General features: G+C 38.2%; 2 protein-coding genes across 5 annotated transcripts in view; one reads left to right on the top strand and one right to left on the bottom strand.

Moving 5' to 3' along the window:
• The window catches only part of LOC134222430 (putative leucine-rich repeat-containing protein DDB_G0290503), a 635851-nt gene that overhangs the window by 338631 nt on the left and 274127 nt on the right, over positions 1-23093 (top strand). The window lies entirely within an intron of this gene.
• Positions 17611-18114, bottom strand: LOC134225272 (uncharacterized). Its single transcript, XM_062705214.1, has 2 exons — positions 18067-18114; positions 17611-18003 (listed from the first exon to the last, which is right to left on the bottom strand). The coding sequence occupies exons 1-2, from the start codon at positions 18070-18072 to the stop codon at positions 17650-17652; spliced, it is 360 nt and encodes a 119-aa protein (XP_062561198.1). The 5' UTR covers positions 18073-18114; the 3' UTR covers positions 17611-17649.

A 23093-nucleotide genomic window follows, 5' to 3' on the forward strand; every position in this document is an offset into this window, starting at 1 on the left:
AATGTATCACAACTGCAAAGCAGATGTTCCGAGGATTCATATTTCATGTTATAATAACGATAGATATCATTCTGAATCTGGGCAATATTTTTCAAATTATATCTACTTGGGCAGTGTCCGGTTATTAGTCCAGTAAAGATGCAAAAAGAGCTCTCTTTTTGAGCTACAAGATCTTTTCGGTTAACTGAAACATTGGGAATTATAAATCTCTTTGATTAAACACACTTTTTTTCAACCAACCAGTTGGTCATCGTGCTTCCCAGGATTTTAACAATATTATATTTGTTCGTAACAAATGCTTCTCGATTGGGAATTTCAAACTTTTTTTTTAATAATTAGAGTTCAGTATAACCCGTAAAATTGGGTATAACACAAAAAAGCTTTTTTTCAAATTGTTGGCTGTTTTCTTTCATTAGTTGCCTTTCTTGCTACAAACATTTAAGATTATTAGCTGTTTGTTCTTCCATGGTGCAATCAAACCAACAATTTGCGTTCCACATTTGTGTTACCGCATCTCTCCGGTGGCAATAATCAACCATTCAAATGCGGTCATTAGACGTTTTGGCAGCATGTAGTAATACTTTCACTTTTTTTGGGCTGTGTCTTTTAACTAAGCTAACCACTAACCAAACGGTGGAGACGACTCCGCCGACTGGGGTAATGATGATGATGAACGTAGATTGTGGATGATGAAGCGATGCAGCGCCAAGGTACGTGCTTCAACGAAACAAGACATTTTACGTGCAGTTTAATTTGCAAAAAATGTTTTCCTCGAAATTGGCGAAACGGTGGTGGCACAAACTAAATTCTCAACACTGGCGAATTGGTGCGATTGTTGGTTGGAGTCGAGCCGGAGAAACTGTACCATGTACGCATTTTAAACGTTTGCACGTTCCGAAGTTTGGATTAGATCACGACAAAGTCAACAGCGCGCGGTAGATGCGGAGTTGACGATTCATGTCACTCTACTAATGGCCCTCAATGTTGATCAGATGTTCAGCGGTGTATGGTCCCACGTAAAAGATGGCAGACAATGCCAAGATTAGGTTAACTTGTTTCGAGAAGTTTGGGAATTTTGCCAAACATCATCAATTACGAATATTTTTTTCTTCTTACGTGATTTTCTTACGATGGAGACTTGCCAATATTTAAAGAGTTTTCGCTTTCGGAGTGTGATGGAGAAAACCAGTGAGCATTTTTCCATAGCACAATATATAATGAAAGTCAGTTACGAGGACAGCATGAATCAAAGAACAGTTAAGACTTATATAAAATAGCATAATTTGAAAAGCGAGGGAAGCAAATTTTAACGAGAAGTTAAAATAACAAAGATGTTTTGTGGGCTGCTTCTTTCGCTGAAGTGAGGGTTTTTTAGTAGTGTTTGATATTTCCAAGTTCGTCTGCTGTATTGCAATGATTTCCATCCATCGAGAGTAGTATATTGTCGGGCAGGCTGAATGTATTGTTGGTTGCTTTGGATGGTCTCTATTCTGTCAATTAGTACGTACCGTACACATTCCTTCTTAGAAATTTCGGGGTTCAAATCTATGTTTATGGTTGTCTTATCCGGAAGTTTGGACAGAAAAATGGGTATTTTATTTGCTGACGCTTGGTGTGATTTGGTAGGATGGCAGCCAAAGTACCGGCCACTTGTAGTACCGGTACTTTGGCTGCCAGGTCGAAGTAACCTGGAAGTCACGCGAATAGGAACGACATTAGCAATCTTATAGGTACTTTTGAATCAACAGCTGACATGCACCTTCTGAAAGTAAAGTTTTTTACTTCCAGAGGCTACTGTGAAACTTTTTTGAAACGCACTCGTTCGTCCGAACCGGAGAAAGCTTCGAGGATGCGCCCGATGACCATTGCAGAGAAGAGTAGTTGTCAAGCTTCAGTAGAACTAGTTGATCCTTTTTAATGGCTTCAGATGAGCGCTTCCACTTGCATTGTTGTTGTAGTTGGCTCACGTACTACCGAAACCAGCAGCGTCCCAGCTTCGTAACCGAACACTGCATGACATGTAAACGGGTGACGCGATTAGGGGTATGTGAAGCACGTCCTCGTCAGCAACGGAGACAGAAGGCTCCTCTATAAAAAAAGACCCTGGAATCAGAGTGGGCAGGGCATTAGGAGAGGATAGTCATGGAAACAAGAGGATGCGAGTTCAGGAGATATTAAAATTTTTGAGTGGTCATTTCGGTAATTCGACTCTGGCAGCATTACCCATACGAGATGAACCGGCCTAGGGCCGAAAATCTCATAAATAAAGATAATTCAATTCAGCCATTCAATTACCCAAGTTTTTCGGCTTATTAGGCGAACTTTTGTTATAAATTCTTGAGCAATTCTCTGTGAAATCGAAGGTCGATTTATTTTTGTGTTTTTTTATTTCCCTGAAATTTTGCATATACATTCTTTGTGATAAAAAAACTTAATTTGCATTATTGGTTGGCCATTTTGACTCTACCCTAACTTTTAACAAGGGCTCAAGCAAAAGCACCTTGAACATTAAAAAAAAATAAATTGAACATTGGGGCTATGTGAAAAAATATACACTGTGAAAAAAAATTGTTCAATCATTGGTTTTCTTGCTTTCCTGCTGGTGCGTGGCTGAGTAGAACTTGATTCATTGATTAGATTTCCATGATGATGCTCCGGCGAATGCTGCTTACGGGAAGAGAATTTCTCTATGAGATTGGCATACATTGTTTTCCGAATTTTCTGTTGACTAGTCACAAATTTCTCATGCTTCGTCTGAAGTACTGGACAGTCTTGGAGGAGTGCATGTTCCGTTTTACATTTAATACATTCGGTGGAACGGATTATACACGATTCGTCGGTATGATTACTTCCACACTTAAGACAATACATTCTGTTGCAACAGAATCCTGCTATGTGTCCATATTGTTTGCAGAGAGCACATAGCATTGGCTTGTGATAAAACAAGCGTACTGGCAATAACACATTTCGTATCTGTAGGTAGTCCGTTAGGACTGTAGTGGCAAAAGTAATACGTATAGCCGGTAAGGCTTTGTTTTCACAAATATCGCTTGGGCCCTTTGTAAGGCAGCGAACGTTCGATATGAATGCAGATGGTATACTTTTATTTTTATAAACACCAAAACCGTCTTATCTCGGCTGGGTCTACACGTTGGCAATAAATCACTCCATCGATCTCAACAGGTTGGGCTGGTGCATAGAGATGGTATGATGAACGTAAAGATGAGAACTGCAGTAAGTCGTTAGCTTCTTTTCGATTTCAAGCGTGATGAGTATCTTATTTTCGTTTAGGTACAGTGATCGTTCGCTAATTGGGGCACGACCTCACCCCAACTATCGAATGCCGTTCGCTAATTGGGGCGTTTTGACAAGCGTCAATTTTGTTTACTTTTTGGATTAAACAAAGGAAATTTTTACGCGCCAGAAAATATTGATACCGCCAAACACGGAAACAAGACGTCAACGCGTTTTTGACATCACATTCTGACGTTATCGAACCCCCAACTAAAAAGCGCCCAACTAGAAAAATCCCAATTAGCGAACGTTCACTGTACTTCGTTTCACTGGTAGACTTGTATTCGCTGTTTAACAAATCAGCAATATCAAACACATTGATTGGGCATGGGCATTCAACCCGTCGGATATGTCCTAATTATTTTGGCTGATGGAGGAACTGTTTCCATTGTATGGGATAAACAACAACTTTGTGTGCTGAAACTCCGGTAGCTTCAAGAGTGAAGAGCAAACGATCCAATCTACTCGGTAGCAGAGGGTCAACTCTTGTATATAATTTGTAATCAATTTGCTTTGGCCTATATAGCCAAAAGTTGAGATTGTCTCCTCAACTCAAGTCCTAACAGTGAATTTGCTTGAAAACTCCATTGAACTGGGATCAATCATTCGAATATCTTCCTCTGTTTTTGCTTAGGCCCTTGTCAAAAGTTAGACAAATTATGTTTTTTGATCACAAAGAATGTATATTAGGGTGTCCCAAAAAAATCGATGTTCGAAAAGTCATGGTGCTCAACCCTGAAATGAAAGATATAGGGGAACTGTTCCATTTTCCATCTCACTGAACATATATTCATCTCATCGCGAAACAAAGAAATACGGCACCAATTTCGTTGCTTCTTTTTGTTAACAAGCGTGCTTACTGCTGAAAAAAATCACAAAAATAATAAACAAACCAAATACATTTTCATTGTTTTGTTTTTCGTGAGACCAATATCGGAGCTATGAGATGAAGTCCAGGAGCAGTAACCCTACCTGTCTGGATAATTTTTGTAGAACAAACCGAATTTCTTAAAAATCGTTTAGAGGTCGCGCCAGATCGATTTTTAAAAAATGAGCTTTTTTTAGGTAAAAAATCAAATATTAAGTCCTTTCGCAATTTTTTTAGGGTCAACCATTCGTTTTATATTTTTTTTTATTTTTCTGTGGATCTTTGTCCATATTATCCATGAATTAGTTTTTGGTATTATGCGTTTTTACAGTCTGCAGAACTTTTTAAATATCGAAAAAAAAACACATTTTTCTGACTAATTTTCGAAGTTATTTCATCCTTATACAAAACATATTTTTTTATCGTTCAGAGAAACTTACATACTACAAAGAGCTATTTATAAGGTGTATTTTCATAAAAAAAAGATCCAAGAAATGTTGTTCTGGGGCTGAGATATTGTCGTTTTAGTAAATAGTCAAAAAGTGTACAAATTCGGTACTTTTTGCCTTTCTCGTATACAAAGTATACATAAAGGCTATATGTTCGCTCCAAAAACGAACTTTTTGTAGGAGTCCCGGAGACCCATAGTGTTATATACCGATCGACTCAGCTCGACGAATTGAAGTGATGTCTGTGTGTGTGTGTATGTGTGTGTGTATGTGTGTGCGCAAAATAATCTCACTCATGTTTGAGGCACTTATCATTAATAGATTTACTCGCATCAAGTTGCATTCGACGCGGAATCTTGTCCCATTGTTTCATATTGAAAATTGGCCGAATCGGACTATGGGCTTCGGAGTTATGGCCAAAATATATTTTTTTACAACAAAAATTCTCACTCACTTTTCAGACACTTACTCTTAGCTGATTTACTCGCAACAAGTTTCATTCAACGCAGAATCTTGTCCCATTGTTTCGTATTGAAAATTGGACAGATCGGACTATGGGTTTCGAAGTTATGGCCAAAATCCACTTTTTCACATGATAAACACATACAAAATTCTCACTCATTTTTCAGGCACTTATCCTTAACCGATTTGCTCGCAACAAGTTTCGTTCGACGCGAAATCCTGTCCCATTGTTTCGTATTGAAAATTGGTCGAATCGAACTATGGGATTCGAAGTAATGGCCAAAATACATTTGTTGACAAGAAAAATTCTCACTCATTTTTAGGCACTTACTTTTAGCCGATTTGCCTGCAACAAGTTGCATTCGACGCAGAATCTTGTTCCATTGTTTCGTATTGAAAATTAAACAGATCGGTATTAAACAGATATGGCCAAAGTTTATTTTTTTGCCTTTTTGCCTTTCTCGTACACAAAGTATACGTAAAGGCTATATGTTCGCTCCAAAAACGAACTTTTTGTAGGAGTCCCGGAGACCCATAGTGTTATATACCGATCGACTCAGCTCGACGAATTGAGGTGATGTCTGTGTGTGTATGTGTGTGTATGTGTGTGCGCAAAATAATCTCACTCATTTTTCAGGCACTTATCCTTAACTGATTTGCTCGCAATTGGTTGCATTCGACGCGGAATCTTGTCTCATTGTTTCGTATTGAAAATTGGCCCAATCGGACTATGGGCTTTGGAATTATGGCCAAAATATATTTTTTTATAAGAAAAATTCTCACTCACTTTTTAGGCACTTACTCTTAGCTGATTTACGCGCTGATTTACAAGCTTCATTCGACGTAGAATCTTGCCCAATTGTTTCGTATTGAAAATTGGCCCAATCGGACTATGGGTTTCGAAGTTATGGCCAAAATCCACTTTTTCACATGAGAAACACGTACAAAATTCTCACTCATTTTTAGGCACTTATGCTTAACCGATTTGCTCGCAATAAATTGCATTCGACGCGAAATCTTGTCCCATTGTTTCGTATTAAAAATTGGCCGAATAGGACTATGGGCTTCGGAGTTATGGCCAAAATATATTTTTTTACAACAAAAATTCTCACACTTTTTAGACGCTTACTCTTAGCTGATTTACTCGCAACAAGTTTCATTCAACACAGAATCTTGTCCCATTGTTATCCTGTCCCATTGTTTCGTATTGAAAATTGGTCGAATCGAACTATGGGATTCGAAGTAATGGCCAAAACACATTTGTTGACAAGAAAAATTCTCACTCATTTTTTAGGCACTTACTTTTAGCCGATTTGCCTGCAACAAGTTGCATTCGACGCAGAATCTTGTTCCATTGTTTCGTTTTGAAAATTGAACAGATCGGTATTAAACAGATATGGCCAAAGTTTATTTTTTTGCCTTTTTGCCTTTCTCGTATACAAAGTATACATAAAGGCTCTATGTTCGCTCCAAAAACGAACTTTTTGTAGGAGTCCCGGAGACCCATAGTGTTATATACCGATCGACTCAGCTCGACGAATTGAGGTGATGTCTGTGTGTGCGTGTGTGTGTATGTGTGTGTGTATGAATCGGAATCAGACCATGGGATTCGGAGGATGGCCAAAAAACATTTTTCAAAATCTCACTCATTTTAGGCACTCACCCTCAGCCGATTTGCTCACAACAAGTTGCATTCGATGCAGAATCCGGTTTAATTGTTTCCTGTTGAAAATTGGCCGGATCGGACTATAGCCTCAGAAGTTATGGCCAACATGCTTTTTTTCACCAAAAGTGCGTAGAAATTACTCACTCGAAAAAAAACGAGAAAGGCACCATCACCGCTAGGTGGATTAATCCGGGTTTTTCTTTACATGTTATAATTTCATCAAGATTGCACCAACATTTTAATTTAAATTAAAAACAATGCAAAAGCAAATGAATGGGAATATTTTCTAGGAAACATAGCTTTTCTTTCCGATGGAGTTGGTTACCTGAATTACAGGATTTGGTCGGAGTATATGGATGGAGCCAGTTATAAAAAGATATCACACCCAACAGTTAATATGTAGCAACAAGTAATCAGGTTTACTATGATCTCTTTATTAGTTTTGATTCAATCATAGGATGCTTTTCACGGTATACAAAAAAAGGCAGGCTCAGCACGTATGTAAACATTCAGTTTGAACGTAAACATGTGTCGTCACTACTATTTTCGTACAAGCTGAACTGAGACGATACTCTACGGTCTCAGCATGCTTACCTTTGTACTCTAACATGTTGCGTTAAAATATGCGTCACTCTTGACGTGTCATTGTATATGCGAAATATTAGGGAAATCAAAAAATACAAAATTGAAATCTCGAAAAAAATCATGATTTCACAGATAATTGCGTCTTGGTGCTGGGCAAAGTTATTATTTACTAGCAGACCCGACGAACTTTGTTTCGCCTAAAAGTGATTAATTCTCTGCTTAGTTTCCGAGTTATGCAGAAATTTCTGTTTCATTTGTATGGGAACCCCCCTTTCCAAAGAAGGGAGGGATGTCGAACCATCTTAAGAACCTTCCCCGGCCCCAAAAACCTCTGCATACAAATTTTCACGCCGATCGGCTCAGTAGTTTCGGAGTCTATAAGGTTCAGAAAGACAGAAATTCATTTTTATGTATATAGACTAGTCAAACCTGCCCGATCTTGCTCGGGTTGTTAATTTTTATCCAAACTGTCAATCGTTCAGTCGATTGCAGCGTCGCACTCTAGATCGATTGAGCTTGATGGTTTACTTCAGAACAAAAACGTATTATTTTTACAATTGTTCAACTTTCCCAGCTAAATGTTCTATCTTTTTATATATAATATCTGATCCCAAGACGAATCGATTGGTGAGAAAATCTTGCAAATCGGTCAGATTATTCGTGAGTTATATTGCCTCAAAGGAAATTCAAAAAAAAAAAATATTTTATTATTATTATATAAGAGATTTATTTATTCAGACTAAGGCCGGAGTGGCCTTTGCATTGCATAAACGTCGTTTCTATGCAGCTCGGTCCATGGCATGTCGGCAATCACACAGCCTACGGAGTAAAATGCGCCGTTGCTGGAATATGGCAGCTTTAGTAAATCTTATTTGGGTCATTCCGCGCCAAGTGACCGAGAAAAAGTGAAAACTTGCAGGTGAATACTATGAATTCAAACCAAATCAGGTGTATCTACTTACTTTGGGCCCATATTTCGAAAAAGCATTTGATCCGACTGTTTGAGCCGCCCCTCCGACCAAACACTCCACTCTGTTTTTGAAGATTTTTAAAAACATGCCATTTTCAATAATCGATATCTCCGCCAATAATAAAGCTAAAAAAACGTCAGTACCAGTTTTCCGCTTGAAATTTTGTGAAGATTTTACAAAAAATATTTCAGATGCAAAGCAGTGTTGCCAACTACATTATTTTTCTTAAAAAAATAAAAAATTGCATTTTTATCAAAATACGCATATTTTTTTTTTTTTTAGCGGATTTGAGTTTATCAGGCAATTTCCTGTTGAAAACACTTATCGACCCCCAGGGCAGTAGCGGGATAATCATCGATGTGCCGCGAAAGACAACTCTTGATTCATACTTGAGTCCCTTTTTTGTCCTAAAAATGTATACCAGCTTTTAGATTTGATTCTTATAAGTAATGATTAGATTTGGAATACTAATAAACGAATGACTAAAGAACAACACATTTTTAGAAGTAAATAGCCTTCTTTAGGTATCCAAAACAGGTGAAAATATGAATGCTGAACTGTGCTGGTCGTCAAAATCCATGTCCAATCCAAAAACAATAAAAATTCAATTGAAAAATATATTCGAAATCCAATCCGTATCTAAACCAAATTCAAACCAAAGCAAATCAGAATCTAGTCAAATCATATAGAAATCCAATTTAAATCAGATTTAAATTCAATCTAAATCTGATCCAATCTAAATCCAATCAAAATCTGATCCAATTCAGATCCAAATCTAATCCAATCCAAAAGCTGATCCAAACCCTATCCAAATTCAATCCAATACAAAACTAATCAAAATCGTTTGAAATTCAATCCAAATCTAAATCCAATCCAATCTAAAACTAATCCAAATCCAATCAATGAAGGAATATAAAGTAATTTATTCATGGGCGTAGCCAGGATTTCGAGAAGGGGGGGGGCCAACTTTTTTCTGAATCGTAGTTTTATAGTAGTTTTATAAAAACACATGAATATTAACACATGAAACCAAATCGAAACAATAAAGATTAAAACAATAATGGATTTAAAAATGCGTGATTTATTGCTCATCAGATATTTTTAATTAAAGTGAGAAAAATATTAACGAGCTTAGTATTCAGAAAGAATATAAAATCGGCTATAACAATTATTATAAAAATCATGCATTCTTCCATAAGTCTTGTCTTATGCATTCTTCCATAAGTTTAAGAAAACTAGAACCATACATCTGAATTTCTAAACAAATCCTCTCTGAAATAATATTTATTATAAAATAGGCAGAAAAATCAATATGCAAGCTTTCTCCAGGAATTCCTTCGACAATTGCTCCTGGAAATCTATCCGAAATTTTATCAGGTATTCTTTAGGAATGCCTCAAGCAACTTATTCGGCAGTGTCTTCAAGGAATTCCACTATAAATTTTGCCAGGAATTGATCCGAAAATTCCACCATTATTTACTCCAAGAAAATCTTCACGAACTTCTTTATAAGTTCTGCAGAATTCTCTGCAATAATTCAAATAATTTCGTGCTGTTTCCCATAATTTTTAAGAATAAGAATATTTCGTGGAAATTCCGCAGAATTGCCAGTAAACATTCCTGAGAATTTCACGAAAAATCTTCGAATTTCTTGTGTAAATTCCATAAAATTTTCCGTGAATTGTTTCGAATAATTTCTTGTGAAAATTTCAAAGAATTTCTCCAGGAATTCCTAAATAAATTCGCAAGGAAATCCTGAAAGAATTCCGGTGGAAACTTCAAGATTTCCACTGGGAGATCCTCCAGGAGTTTCTCCGAAAATTCTTCCTGGAATTCTTCCAGGAGTTCCACCGGCATTTTCAATTTCTCTAGGATTTCCTTCGAGAAATAATTCCGGTAGTTCTATCGGCAGTTCCTCTGAAAATTCTTCCGGGAATTTCGGCAGAATTGGAATTAATTTAGGCTTCTTCAGGAATTTATATAGATTTCCAGAAACTCCTCTGAGAATTTCCGGGAATTCTCCGGAAGGTCCTCTAATGATGATGATGGTCCAGCTACAAACCCCAACAAAGGTTTCAACTAAACGAGATTTGTCTATAAGATGAATTCTCTTGTTTCCGAGAATGCTTCTGGTAGTTTCCCCGGGGTTCCTTTGAAAATTCTCCCGGGAGTTTCTTCAGAAATTCTTCCAGAAAATTCCTTCGAGAGTTCCACCAGCAATTCATCCGGGAGTTTCTCCGGAAATTCCTCCGGGAGTTCCACCAGAAGCTATTCCAGGAAATTATTCAGGCTTTTTTTCAGGAAATCATTTAGGCTTTCTTCAGAAATTAAGCTGGAAATTCCTCCAGAAGTTCTTCCGATAGTTTCTCTGGGAGCTCATCCGGGAGGTCCTCTAGGAATTCTTCCTGCTGAAATTCCTCCGGGAGTTCTTACGGGAGCTCCTCCGGCAGTTCCTTTGGGAACTCCTTCGAGAGATCCACTAGCAGTTTCTACGAGACTTCCTCCGGGAGTTTCACCGGCGGTTTCTCCGGGTGTTTCTCTGAAAAGGAACTCCCGGAGGAGCTCCCAGAGTAATTTCCGGAGGAACTCCCGGGGGATTTTTTTATAGGAATTTCCGGAGAAATTATCAGAGGAATTCTCGGAGGAACTGCCGGTGGAACTTCTGGAGGAATTTATTGAAGAACTACAGGAAGAATTTCCGGAGGAAATCCTGGTGGAACTCTCGTAAGAATTCTAGGATGCACTCCCAAATGAACTTCCGTAAGAATTTCAGGAGAAACTCCCAGAGAAATTCTCCGAGGAACTTCTGGAGGAATTTGTAGATAAATGCCTAAAGAAATTCTAAATGAATTCCTGGAAGAAAGCCTGATTAAATTCCCGAAGGAACTACTGGTGGAACTTCAGAGGAATATCCGTGGAATACCCTAGAGGAAGAGAAAAAATATTTCTGAAGGAACTTCCGAAATCCCATTTCCCGTGAAATTCCTGCCAACTATCGTCCAGGAATTCCCTGTAAAGTTCCTGGAGGTATTACCGGAGAATTTCTTGGAAAAACTCCAGGAAGAACTCCCGGAGGAACCCCCACAAGCAATTCCGGAGGAATTCCCACATGGAAGTCCTGAAACAATTCTTAGAGAAGTTCCTAAAGGAATTTCCGAAAAAATATCTGAAGGAATTCCCAGAAAAATACCAGGAGGAATTAATGCAGAAATTCCCAGATGAAGTCCTGAAAGTATTCCCAGATGAATTGCTGAAGAAAATCCCTGCGGATTGTTCCGAAGAAATTTCTGGAAGAACTCTTGGCAGATATCCGAGTAAACTCCGAGTGAAGTCCGGAAGGAATTCTAGTACACTTCCGCGGAAAATCTCCCGGGAAAATTCCTAGAGAAGTACCTGAAGAAACTCCCGAAAAAATACCTGTAAGAATTTCTGGGGAAAAACTTGGACGAATTCCAGGAGAAATTCATGAAGATATTTCTAGAGGATTTCTTGAAGAATATTCTGAAGTAATTGCGGAAAGAATTCCAGATTTGAATGCTAGATGATTTCGCTATTGAATGTTTGGAGGTATTCCCGGAAAATTTCCTGGAAGTAATCCCGGAGGAATTAAAGGAAGAGTTCCGAGAGGAATGCCCGGAGAAGTTCCTAGAAGAATGTCCGAAGAAATTTCTTATAGATTTACAAGTGAAATTCTGGAGCTTAATCGGAGGATTTCCATCATAAATTTTTGAAGAAACTTCTGGTAGAGTTTTGGGAAGAAATTCCGTATGTATTCTTGACGGAACTCTCGAATGCATGCCTGAAGGAAATGCCGGATTTTTCCTGAAGAGAGAATAACCGAAAAAATATCAAGAAGTAAATCTTGGAGAGAAGAATCTTCAAGGAATTTCCTCGTGAATTTCCTAGAAAAAAATTAGTGGGGGGTTTTTAGATAAGGAGGAATTACAATTACATGAGAAGGATTTTCGAACGATTTTCAGAGGAATTTGTGGATAACTTTCCGGAGGAATTCAGAAGTTCCCTGAGGAGCTTCTAGAAGGATTTCAAGGAGAATTTTTGAGTCCGAAATGTTTCGAGTTGTTTTGAACTTTCATATATTATGGATCCTGGATGCCCTAATAAGTTTTGGGAATCTTTTGAATTTCAACCACCTATTTCTGTATATGATTGGATCGTAAAGTACACATGTTTAAGGGAATTCATTTCAGTACCCGTGCAATCTTTCCACAATTTTATTTCCACAATTATTCCACCCCCCTGCCCCCCCTTGGCTACGCCCATGAATTTATTATGATTCGCTCAATATAACTCACTTTTTGTTAAATTTCTAAAAATCAATTCATTTTGCACCTTGTGAGTCGCAAACAATATTGGATTCTGCTAGACCCAACTAGCATATCCACAAATTTGGGAACCTCTGTACTAAGGAATTAAAGAAGATGGGGTTCGAAAATGTATATTATCTTCAGACGAATTTCAGTGTTCAGAACGCTTAGTAAGGAACATGAAAAAATGCGTTGACACAAAAGGTATTTTGTGCTGCCCCAATCTTAAGAGGGGTTATCTCCTCCAACAAGAAAACGTACAAAAAGTTCAGGGAGAAAAGAATACAAAAACGTGCGTGAAGGAGGAAAACGGGTGCAGAAGCAGAAGCGTTTGGTTCTAGCGAATCTGACTGAAATATATGCCCTCTTCAAGGAAATTTTTTTTTACAAAATTGGATTTATCAAATTCGCCGAACATCGGCCGCCCGAATGCGTTTTAGCAGGAGCAGCAGGTACTCATACAGTATGTGTATGTGTAATCCACGAGTACTTCAAACTGATGTTTACGAGAGCAAAACTTGTTCTCTCTTGAAACTTGAAGTTAATAGAATCAAAGCATTTCCCTCGTTTAAAGATCTATTGAAACTGAATCTTTGTAGCCCACCAGCAGAGCTAATTGAGCAAAATGCAGTCATGTAACTACTGTCCTAATGTTGGTTTTTCATTACAGCACCCAAAATGAGTGCTATAATGAAATTTATGCAACCCATTTGAGTTGCATAATGGTCATTAAATCACCCATTTCGTTGGTATGGAAAAGTAGGCCGTTTTATCAATCAAAGACGAACTGTAAACCAGATATTATGATCAGGAATTGCAAAAATAACTTTAAACCCTTAAAACATATTCAGTGGAAATCTGGCATCACTGGCCTCAAAAGCATTATGGGCTGCAAAAATATGTTTTTTTTTTTGTAAATTATTCGAATAAAACTAAAAAACTACATTATCATAGTTGTTTACCTTTACAGAACGAATTGAACGATATGCAGAATGAAAACCTTCGATTATGCCTAACTAAAACCGTCATAACTCAGCAACTGCTCATTTTACTTTGTAACGATAAGTGTTCCTGACAGGAAATTGCCTGATAAACTCAAATCCGCTGAGAAATCAAAAAAAAAAATTATACGTATTTCGAGAAAAATGCTATTTTTTATTTTTTTTTATGAAAATAATGTAGTTGGCAACACTGCTTTGCATCTAAAATATTTTTTTGTAAAATCTTCACAAAATTTCAAGCGGTACTAACGTTTTTTGTAGCTTCAAAAACGGGGAGGAGTGTTTGGCCGGAGGGGCGGCTCAAACGGTCGGATCAATTTTTTTTTCGAAATGTAGGCCCAAAGTAAGTAGATACACCTATTTTGGTTGGAATTCGTAGTATTCACCTGCAAGTTTTCACTTTTTCTCGGTCACTTGGCGCGGAATGACCCATATGCGACAGCTTTCAATTCATATCAGCCGGAACACTTTCTCTGCATCAGCAGTTATGATAAATCGTACTAGACGTAAATTAACCACGAAAGAAAAGTGGGTCAACCGGGAAAGGGTCATTTGGCCGAAACCTATTCGCCGAACCCATCTGGCAGAAAGTCATTTGGCCGAACGGGTCATTCGGTCGAATAGGTCATTTGGCTGAATAGGACATTTGGCCGAATAGGACATTTGGCCAAAAAGGTCAATTGAAAAGTGAGAAATAGGGTGTAAAACGTGAGACGTCTCACTTCTCACTACCCACATCGTACTACTCACTTCTCACTTCTCACTGCAGTTTTACCGACTCTGGATCTCCTGGAAATTCAGGAGGAGATTGGCCGGCTGAAGCACAACAAAGTCCCTGGAGTTGACCAACTACCAGGAGAGCTATTTAAACACGGTGGTGAGGCACTGGCTAGAACGCTGCACTGGGTCATTACCAAGATTCGGGAGGAGGAAGTTTTGCCGCAGGAGTGGATGGAAGGTGTTGTGTGTCCCATCTACAAAAAGGGCGATAAGCTGGATTGTATCAACTACCGCCCAATCACATTGCTGAACATCGTCTACAAGGTACTCTCCCAAATTTTATGCCGTCGACTAGCACCAATTGCAAGGGAGTTCGTGGAACAGTAGCAGGCGGATTTTATGGGCGAATGCTCCACCACGGACCAGGTGTTCGCCATTCGCCAAGTACTGCAGAAATGCCGTGAATACAACGTGCCCACACAACATCTATTCGTCGACTTCAAAGCCACATATGATACAATCGATCGGTACTAGCTATGGCAGCTAATGCACGAACACGGATTTTCGGATAAACTGACACGCTTGATCAAAGCGACGATGGATCGGGTGATGTGCGTAGTTCGAGTTTCAGGGGCATTCTCGAGTCCCTTCGAAACGCGCAGAGGGTTACCGCAAGGTGATGGTCTTTCGTGTCTGCTATTCAACATCGCTTTGGAAGAGGTAATACGAAGAGCATAAAAGCCAATGAAAATCAATCAATAAGTTTCTCGCGGTGATGAAACCTCATAAACAAAGAAGAGCAGGGATTAACACGAGTGGTACAATTTTCAATAAGTCCGTCCAGGTTTTTGGCTTCGCCGACGACATAGATATTATGGCACGAAACATTGATAAGCTGGAGGAAGCCTACATCAGACTGAAGAGGGAAGCAAAGCGGATCGGACTAGTCGTCGACACGTCAAAAACGAAGTACATGACAGGAAGATTCAAGAGAAGACAATGTGAGCCACCCACCGCGAGTTTGCATCGGTGGTGACGAAATCGAGGCGATAGAAGAATTTGGTTGGCGAAGTGTAGCCATGAACCGAGCAGAAATGAGAAGACTCTTATATACCGCACAGGCCACTTCGGCCTTAGTCTGAATAATTAATAATATAGTGAGAAATGACTTCTGACATTGAAAAGTGTGCAGGGAGATGTCTAACTACTCACTTCGTGCTTCTTACTTTTTACAGTGAGAAGTGAGAAGTCTCACTTCCCGAGCAGCACACATGGTGTACATAGATCACAGTAGCATATGTGAGACCCGATTTAGTCACAATTAGGTTGCTATAACCAGTTTCATTAGACTTGCGCTGCTTGGGTTCTCACTTCTTAATTTTTACTGCTCACACCATATTTTACATTTTTCACACCATATTTCTCAGTTTTAAAATAACCTATTCGGTCAAATAACCTTTTCGTCCAAATGTCCTATTCTGCCAAATGTCCTATTCGGCCAAATGTCCTATTCGACCAAATGTCCTATTCGGCCAAACGTCCTATTCGGCCAAATGTCCAATTCGGCCAAATGTCATTTTCTGCCTAATGTCCTATTCGGCCAACCCGAGCAGCACAAGTCAGGCAAATCTGGTTGCAGCAACTTGATTACGACTAAATCTGGTCACATATAAGTTACAGTAACCTATGTGGAATATGTATACTTCTAGGGAAATATCCTATTCGACCAAATGTCCTATTCGGCCAAATGACCCATTCGGCCTAATGGTCTGCTCGGCCAAATGGTATATTCGGCCAAACAACTTTCGGTCTAGTGGCCTTCGGTCAAATGGCATTCGACCGAACAGTATTCGGCCAAACAGCCCTTTCCCGTTTGAAGAATCGTTAATGCTTTGGGAATATTATGCCATATTTAAAATAGCGAAATAGTGGTTGATAAAGCTATACATACTCAGAAATAGAGGCTAAGACCCCGTAGATAACTTTATTGACCATACCGAGCTTCAAATTCTGAGCTGAAAACAGTTTGGAGTACCGCTGATATTCTGGGAATACTGTGACATGTTTATAACAGTCAAAGTCATGTTCTATGGAGCAATTCCAATTCAAAAGTTTGAACAAGACCTCTTAGAACGCTTAGAGAGACCTTCGATATCAGTACTCAATAATAGTTTGCAGTACGATAGATGTCTTTGGATTACTGTGGCAGGGTTATTATAACGAAATGGTGTCCCATTGGGGCTATTCCAATTCAAATGTATAGCAGATTCCCCACAGATCACTTTGTTGAGTTCTAAGCTCAAGAACAGTTTGGAGTACCGTAGATGTTATGGGGCCCTCCTTAGCCGTGCGGTAAGACGCGCGGCTACAAAGCAAAACCATGCTGAGGGTGGCTGGGTTCGATTCCCGGTGCCGGTCTAGGCAATTTTCGGATTGGAAATTGTTTCGACTTCCCTGGGCATAAAAGTATCATCGTGTTAGCCTCATGATATACGAATGCAAAAATGGTAACTTGGCTTAGAAACTTCGCAGTTAATAACTGTGGAAGTGCTTAATGAACATTAAGCTGCGAGGCGGCTCTGTCTCAGTGTGGGGATGTAATGCCAATAATAAGAAGAAGAAGATGTCCTGAGAATACTGTGACATGTTCATAATAAGAAAGTGATGCCTCAAGGAAATATTCTAGATCAACTCTTTACTATTCAACTTTTTCTTCCTGATGGTTCTTATGTTACCACTGGTGCTTCAGAGAATAACTACGTATAACTAATCTGATTTTCTTGACCTGATTTTTAAAATTTTCTCTTAGGCAGACACGGTGTGTTTGAATCTCAATGTTGCGAAACTACAAATTCAATATTTACTTGAATTCAAATTTCAAACATTTAAGTCGACTCAAAACAAGTGAATCAAAGATATAAATGAAAAAAAAACGCGTGTTCCATGTAAATTGGTGTAAAATTTATATTTGCACTTTCATTTCATTTTTCGACGTTTCTACTTAAATCTACTCGTTTTGGACTGGTTCAATAAATTATCCCAGAAGATACAACAGAACAACAACAGGCGATGCAAGTAAGCACAAGTAAACGTTACAAAATGATATTAGCGCGTCAAGAACGTTGTAGCTTTTATTAATTGCTTTCATTATGAGATTTGCGCTTGTTGAAATCAATTTACTATACAATCGTTCATCAAAGTTGCATAATACCTCTTGTGTCCTCTTGCTCCGAGTCTGTACTTGCTCCGTTATACCTCACAATAAATTCCTTTGAAGAATAGCTACTTTTTGGTGTAGTTGTTGTCAGCCTATCCAAACCACTTTCCCCAATCTCTCAGCCGTTGCAGCCGACGTTGCTGCCCCCGCTGATGGAGTCGCGACGCCAAAAAGTGCAATCGCATATACTTGTTCGTCTTCCAATCCTTCTTACGCTGCTTTCTGGCGTGATGTCTCGTGTGATGCCTTAGGTGACGTCCCACGTGATGTGACCTGTGGTGAGTATCCGTAGGTTCATTTCCCATCAGAATTGCTTGATTGTTGCGCTGGTATCTCCTGAAGTTTCGTGCCAGTGCCCTTTGCTGTCGCAAAACGTCACCGAGCAGCATAAATGGATCCGCCAGACAGACTCCAATCAATCCGAGTAACAGCACGATCGGTGCTATCTAAAATAGGAGGACCATGTGAAATAATTCTTTCGTACTAATTATGTTGCTCTAATGTCTTACCTTCATTGTCACGATTCATATGCAGAATCTGTGCTCACAACAACGCGGCACGATATATACTGCAATGCAAAATCATATTGATGAACATTTTATAGGTTTGAAGATGTGGATAAATCACTTATCACTAAGACCCTACGCCTGTGGGATCACGCTCAGCATATTTCGTCGAAACCTGTCGCATTTTTAAGATTTGCGCGATATCAGCGTAGGTACCAACTTAGCGCTTATTAAAACCAGAAGAAGACGTGTCATCAGCGAAAAAAATCTCCATATCAAGGTTTATTTGAATGCAAAACCAGTCCAGATTCATAACTCATCCAGCCAGTAGTTCATTGCCACCGCAGCATAGGCGAGGAAAGTGATTTGCTATGCGAAAAGTGAACCACCTGCGCCTGCGGTAACATGGGACTGATATTGTTGCCCGTGAGTTTATTGCGGACCAGTGGCGCTTTTGCAAATTTTACGATACGACCTTCGGGCATTGTCCGGTTTTGTTTCCCAGCATAAATTAGTGCAGAAGCATATTTCTTTACGACGCTAGGTAAGCTTCGGTCATAATACTGCTATCATGGTTCATAGTTTGTTGTTGTGTTCCCAGGCCTATTTCCATAGACCTGAGCTTTTGTGGGCGGAGCTCTCTATTGTATCAGATGTTGCCAAACGTTTAGGTCTTCACAGATCATTTGTTTTTTTTCCTCTAATGTGATTTTCACTAATAATGCACATAAGGGTTGCTCAAGATTTCAAAATGATCAGCAACAAGATTTTAAAATAATCTTTTCGACAAACTGAAAATCCCGTAAATTTTGCATGTGTTTAGTAAAGCGGTCACAAATTCCCGCGCATTATAAAAGATGAACATCGTGGAAATTCACGATTGGCAACCTCTGTTTTCTTTTAGTTCGGTTCCGTAAGCGACTAAGGGGTGCTCTCAATAATTAATGTGTGGTATGCAATAAGAGTCAAGCCATAAATGTTCAGAAAAATGGTATGCATTACTGTTAGCAGCTACTTTATATCTTCATTTCCTTATACCCTCTAACTCGCAATTGCCATTATAGCATTTTAGCGACATTGTTGCAGCTAATTCTCCACTAACAAGCAACTCTTAGCTAGGAAAACGGAGTTATTTCGTTGGTTTCACTGAACACAATTCCATGGGGTTATGGCAAGGTGCATGAATATCCATATAACCAGATCAGTTCCATTTTTCTCAAAGTGTCTTAAATGATTTTCTTCGTCAGGAAAAAGGTTGCTCTTGAATAGTTCGCTCCGGAACGAGGCCAAAAAAAGTGAAACATGCGCACGCGAACAATCAGGCGGGACGCAGATCATAGCGAAGCGACGTTGCTGAGCATTTCAGTCTGCGATTGTTAAGTGGAACAATTGTTCGCGCAAATAGGGGTTTGTTGTTTTCTAGCGCGGTTTGTCACAATCAATGTGATAAGATCGACTGTGGAGGGGAAATTATGATGTGACACAGATGAATGCACTGTTAATTGGTGGTAAAACAAGCAGGTTTAGATTAAAATGATTTGTTTCAGATAAACAAAACAAAACACGGTGGCAAATGTATATTTATTTAATGACTATATACTTTGTACTTGTCCGTTGATATTGATAGTTGAGAGTATTTTTAAAACGAGTAAATCGCGTAGTGATGGTCAGGGTACATAGGAGTGCCACCATCCTAGCTGAAGTTTTGCTGTGCATGTGGTTCCACTCAACAGTAAGCTCAACTTTCAATATTAGTTTGAATTCAAAATATTAGTGTATGGAGGGCCAAAATAGGGGTGGTAGACCTGTAAGCAGAGACACTTGCACGTAGCCCACGGGAAAATGAGAATCTCCTTCCAACAAATTAAATGATGAAATTTACAATATTTGTCAAGCTTTCCACGGGATGGCTTATTTGAAAAAGGGCGCGTTAACTGGTTTACAACTGTTGGAGATAAAAGTGATAGACGCCAACGACTAATACTTTCCTTCCTTCACTCCGATTGGCTACCACTTCATTGTCCAGTTGTAACGATATTGATGCCCTGATGCACCCTCCCAACCGGATCTTATATTTTCAGTCAAATCAGCTGTGTAGCATTTATATAGATTCAATTTATACCTCGACAGTTCGTCTATGGCCATGTTTTCTTCAAATTTACAAATTTACTGAAAAACCCAGATTAATCCACCTAGCGGTGATGGTGCCTTTCTCGTTCGTTCAAAAGGTTTGAAATAATCTAAAATAACACTAATATGTGGATTGGTCTTATTTTTCATATTTGTTTATATGCATAAAAAAAATTCTCGCCAAACGCAATTTGTTGCAAACAAATCGGATGAGCATAAGAGCAAAAAATGGCATTTTATTTAGTAGTTTTAAAATTTGTATTTTCGCCATAACTTTTGACCCAATTCACAGTGGGCGCAGCAAGCCAATAACGTGCGTTTTTTTATTTGCGTGCAAACGGTTGATTTTACATAGGTGGTGTCTTCGGAAGAAAATTTTACCAAAAATTAAGCTATCTTTTGAAAGATTAGGGTGACCAAAAAATTCGCCTGTTAGGGTGACCCAAAATTTTTTTTTTTCATTTTCGTTCAAAAAAATTGAGCCTTTACAAAAGTGATAGAGCTTGAAAATACAAACAACTTCGTAGAATATACCAACTCTCTAGCTTTTAACGGTAGCGAGTTATGATGAAATTTCAAAAAATCGTATCTGAAACCAGTATTTTTTCAAGAAAACTTTTTTCTTATAGTTTTTCGACATGGACATGTTCTACAAAGTGAACAAGTACATCAAATCACACGTTTTCCTAAAAAATGTGGATATTTCGGAGGTATATTGGAGAAGTTATTTGTCTTTTTCATATTATATAATACAATTTTACTATGTCCATATCTTTAATTGAGGCAAATAGTGGCAGATCAAACACCAACCATATGAAAGTATAGACATCCAACTACCAAATGCACTCTATTTTATTAGGAGGAATTCGGAGGAAATATTGATTTGACAAACATTAAGATGACTCAAATTAGTATAAAAATATTTTTTTTTTAAATATATTTATGGAACACCCTACCGTTTAATCATTTTAATTATTTCGCTCGATGCTCTATTCATATTTGGATCCAAATTGGTAAACGTTTTGACAGGACAAAATTCTTTTTTTCGGAGGTGAGCCAGCTAAGGGCTGAAAGCCTCCTTAATAAAGATACAAAAAAAAATCATTTTTTAATGTGTTGGGAAATATATCTAAACATTTTTCATACATTTTCTCATAAATGAGTTTAACATCGTTCTTATACATGCTTTGGACATTTCTTTTGCTTTTATGTACCTTTTTCGTATACATTAAGAGTTACAGTCGAGTACATCGAAGAAATTCAAAGTGACTCGTATGTTGGGAAAAAAGGTCCGCTAGATTATAATACTAGAATGTAAGATTAAGACTATGAATTCATAATGTAAATGAATAATAAATAAATTATGTTACAGCTTTGAAGCTGATCGAAATGGAATCTGCTCTCAAAAAGTATTTAGTCGTGACTATTCCCAACAATAGTGTTTTAGCATGTTTAAATAAGCTTGAGTCATTTTTATATAATGAAATCAATAGCTTCTCCAAGTTGCTTCTATTATAACAGAATGCATTTGGCATATCAATCCTTGATTTTATTTTTCTCAAAGTCCTGATGCTTTGCTCACATTTCCATCTATATTGTAATCGTTTGAACGATATTAAGCTCATTGCGGTGACGAATGAGAAAATGCATGAAAAACAGTTCAGATATACATATTTCCCCACTCATTTTTCCAAAAACTTTCTAATAATTTTTGTGAAGACAAAACGTTTAACAATTCGGATGCAAATATGTACATAGCATCAGTGTTTCAAGCTAAATAAAAGAATAGGGTAGTCCATGAATATATTTAAAAAAATATTTTTATACTAATTTGAGTCACCGTAATGTTTGTCAAATCAATATTTCCTCCGAATTCCTCCTAATAAAATAGAGTGCATTTGGTAGTTGGATGTCTATACTTTCATATGGTTGGTGTTGGATCTGCCACTATTTGCCTCAATTAAAGATATGGACATAGCAAAATTGCATTATATAATATGAAAAAGTCGAATAACTTCTCTAATATACCTCCGAAATATCCACATTTTTTAGGAAAACGTGTGATTTGATGTACTTGTTCACTTTGTAGAACATGTCCATGTCGAAAAACAACAAGAAAAAAAGTTTTCTTGAAAAAAACTGATTTCAGATACGATTTTTTAAAACTTCATCATAACTCGCTACCGTTAAAAGCTAGAGAGTTGGTATATTCTACGAAGTTGTTTGTATTTTCAAGCTCTATCACTTTTGTAGCGGCTCAATTTTTTTGAACGAAAATGAAAAAAAAAATTTTTTTGAATCACCCTAACAGGCGAATTTTTAGGTCACCCTAATCTTCCAAAAGATAGCTTAATTTTTGGTAAAATTTTTTTCCGAAGACACCACCTATGTAAAATCAACCGTTTGCACGCAAATAAAAAAACGCACGTCTTTGGCTTGCTGCGCCCACTGTGCAATTGTACGATCCGGCCAAGTTTCTATTAGAAACAATGGGACAAGATTCTGCGTTGAATGCAATCTGTTGCGAGCGCGAATAGATGAAGTCTAAGTGCTAAGAAAGTGAGCTAGACTTTTTTGAACTCTTTTTCACAATAAATAGTAATTTAACCATAACATCTAAGCCCATAGTCCGATCTGGCTAATTATCAATAAGAAACAACGGGACAGGATTTTACGTCGAATGCAACTTGTTGTGAGCAAATCGATTGAGAATAAGTGCCCGGAAAATGAGTGACATTTTTTACGCGATTTTTTCGTATGAATTTATATTTTGGCCATAACTTTCGATCCCATAGTCCGATCTGGCCAATTTCAAATAGGAAACAATGGGACAGGATTCTGCGTCGAATGCAACTTATTGCGAGCGAATCGGTTGAGGATAAGTGCCCGAAAAATGAGTG

The sequence above is a fragment of the Armigeres subalbatus genome, chromosome 3, assembly GCF_024139115.2.
Source record: "Armigeres subalbatus isolate Guangzhou_Male chromosome 3, GZ_Asu_2, whole genome shotgun sequence".
NCBI classification, from domain to species: domain Eukaryota; kingdom Metazoa; phylum Arthropoda; class Insecta; order Diptera; family Culicidae; genus Armigeres; species Armigeres subalbatus.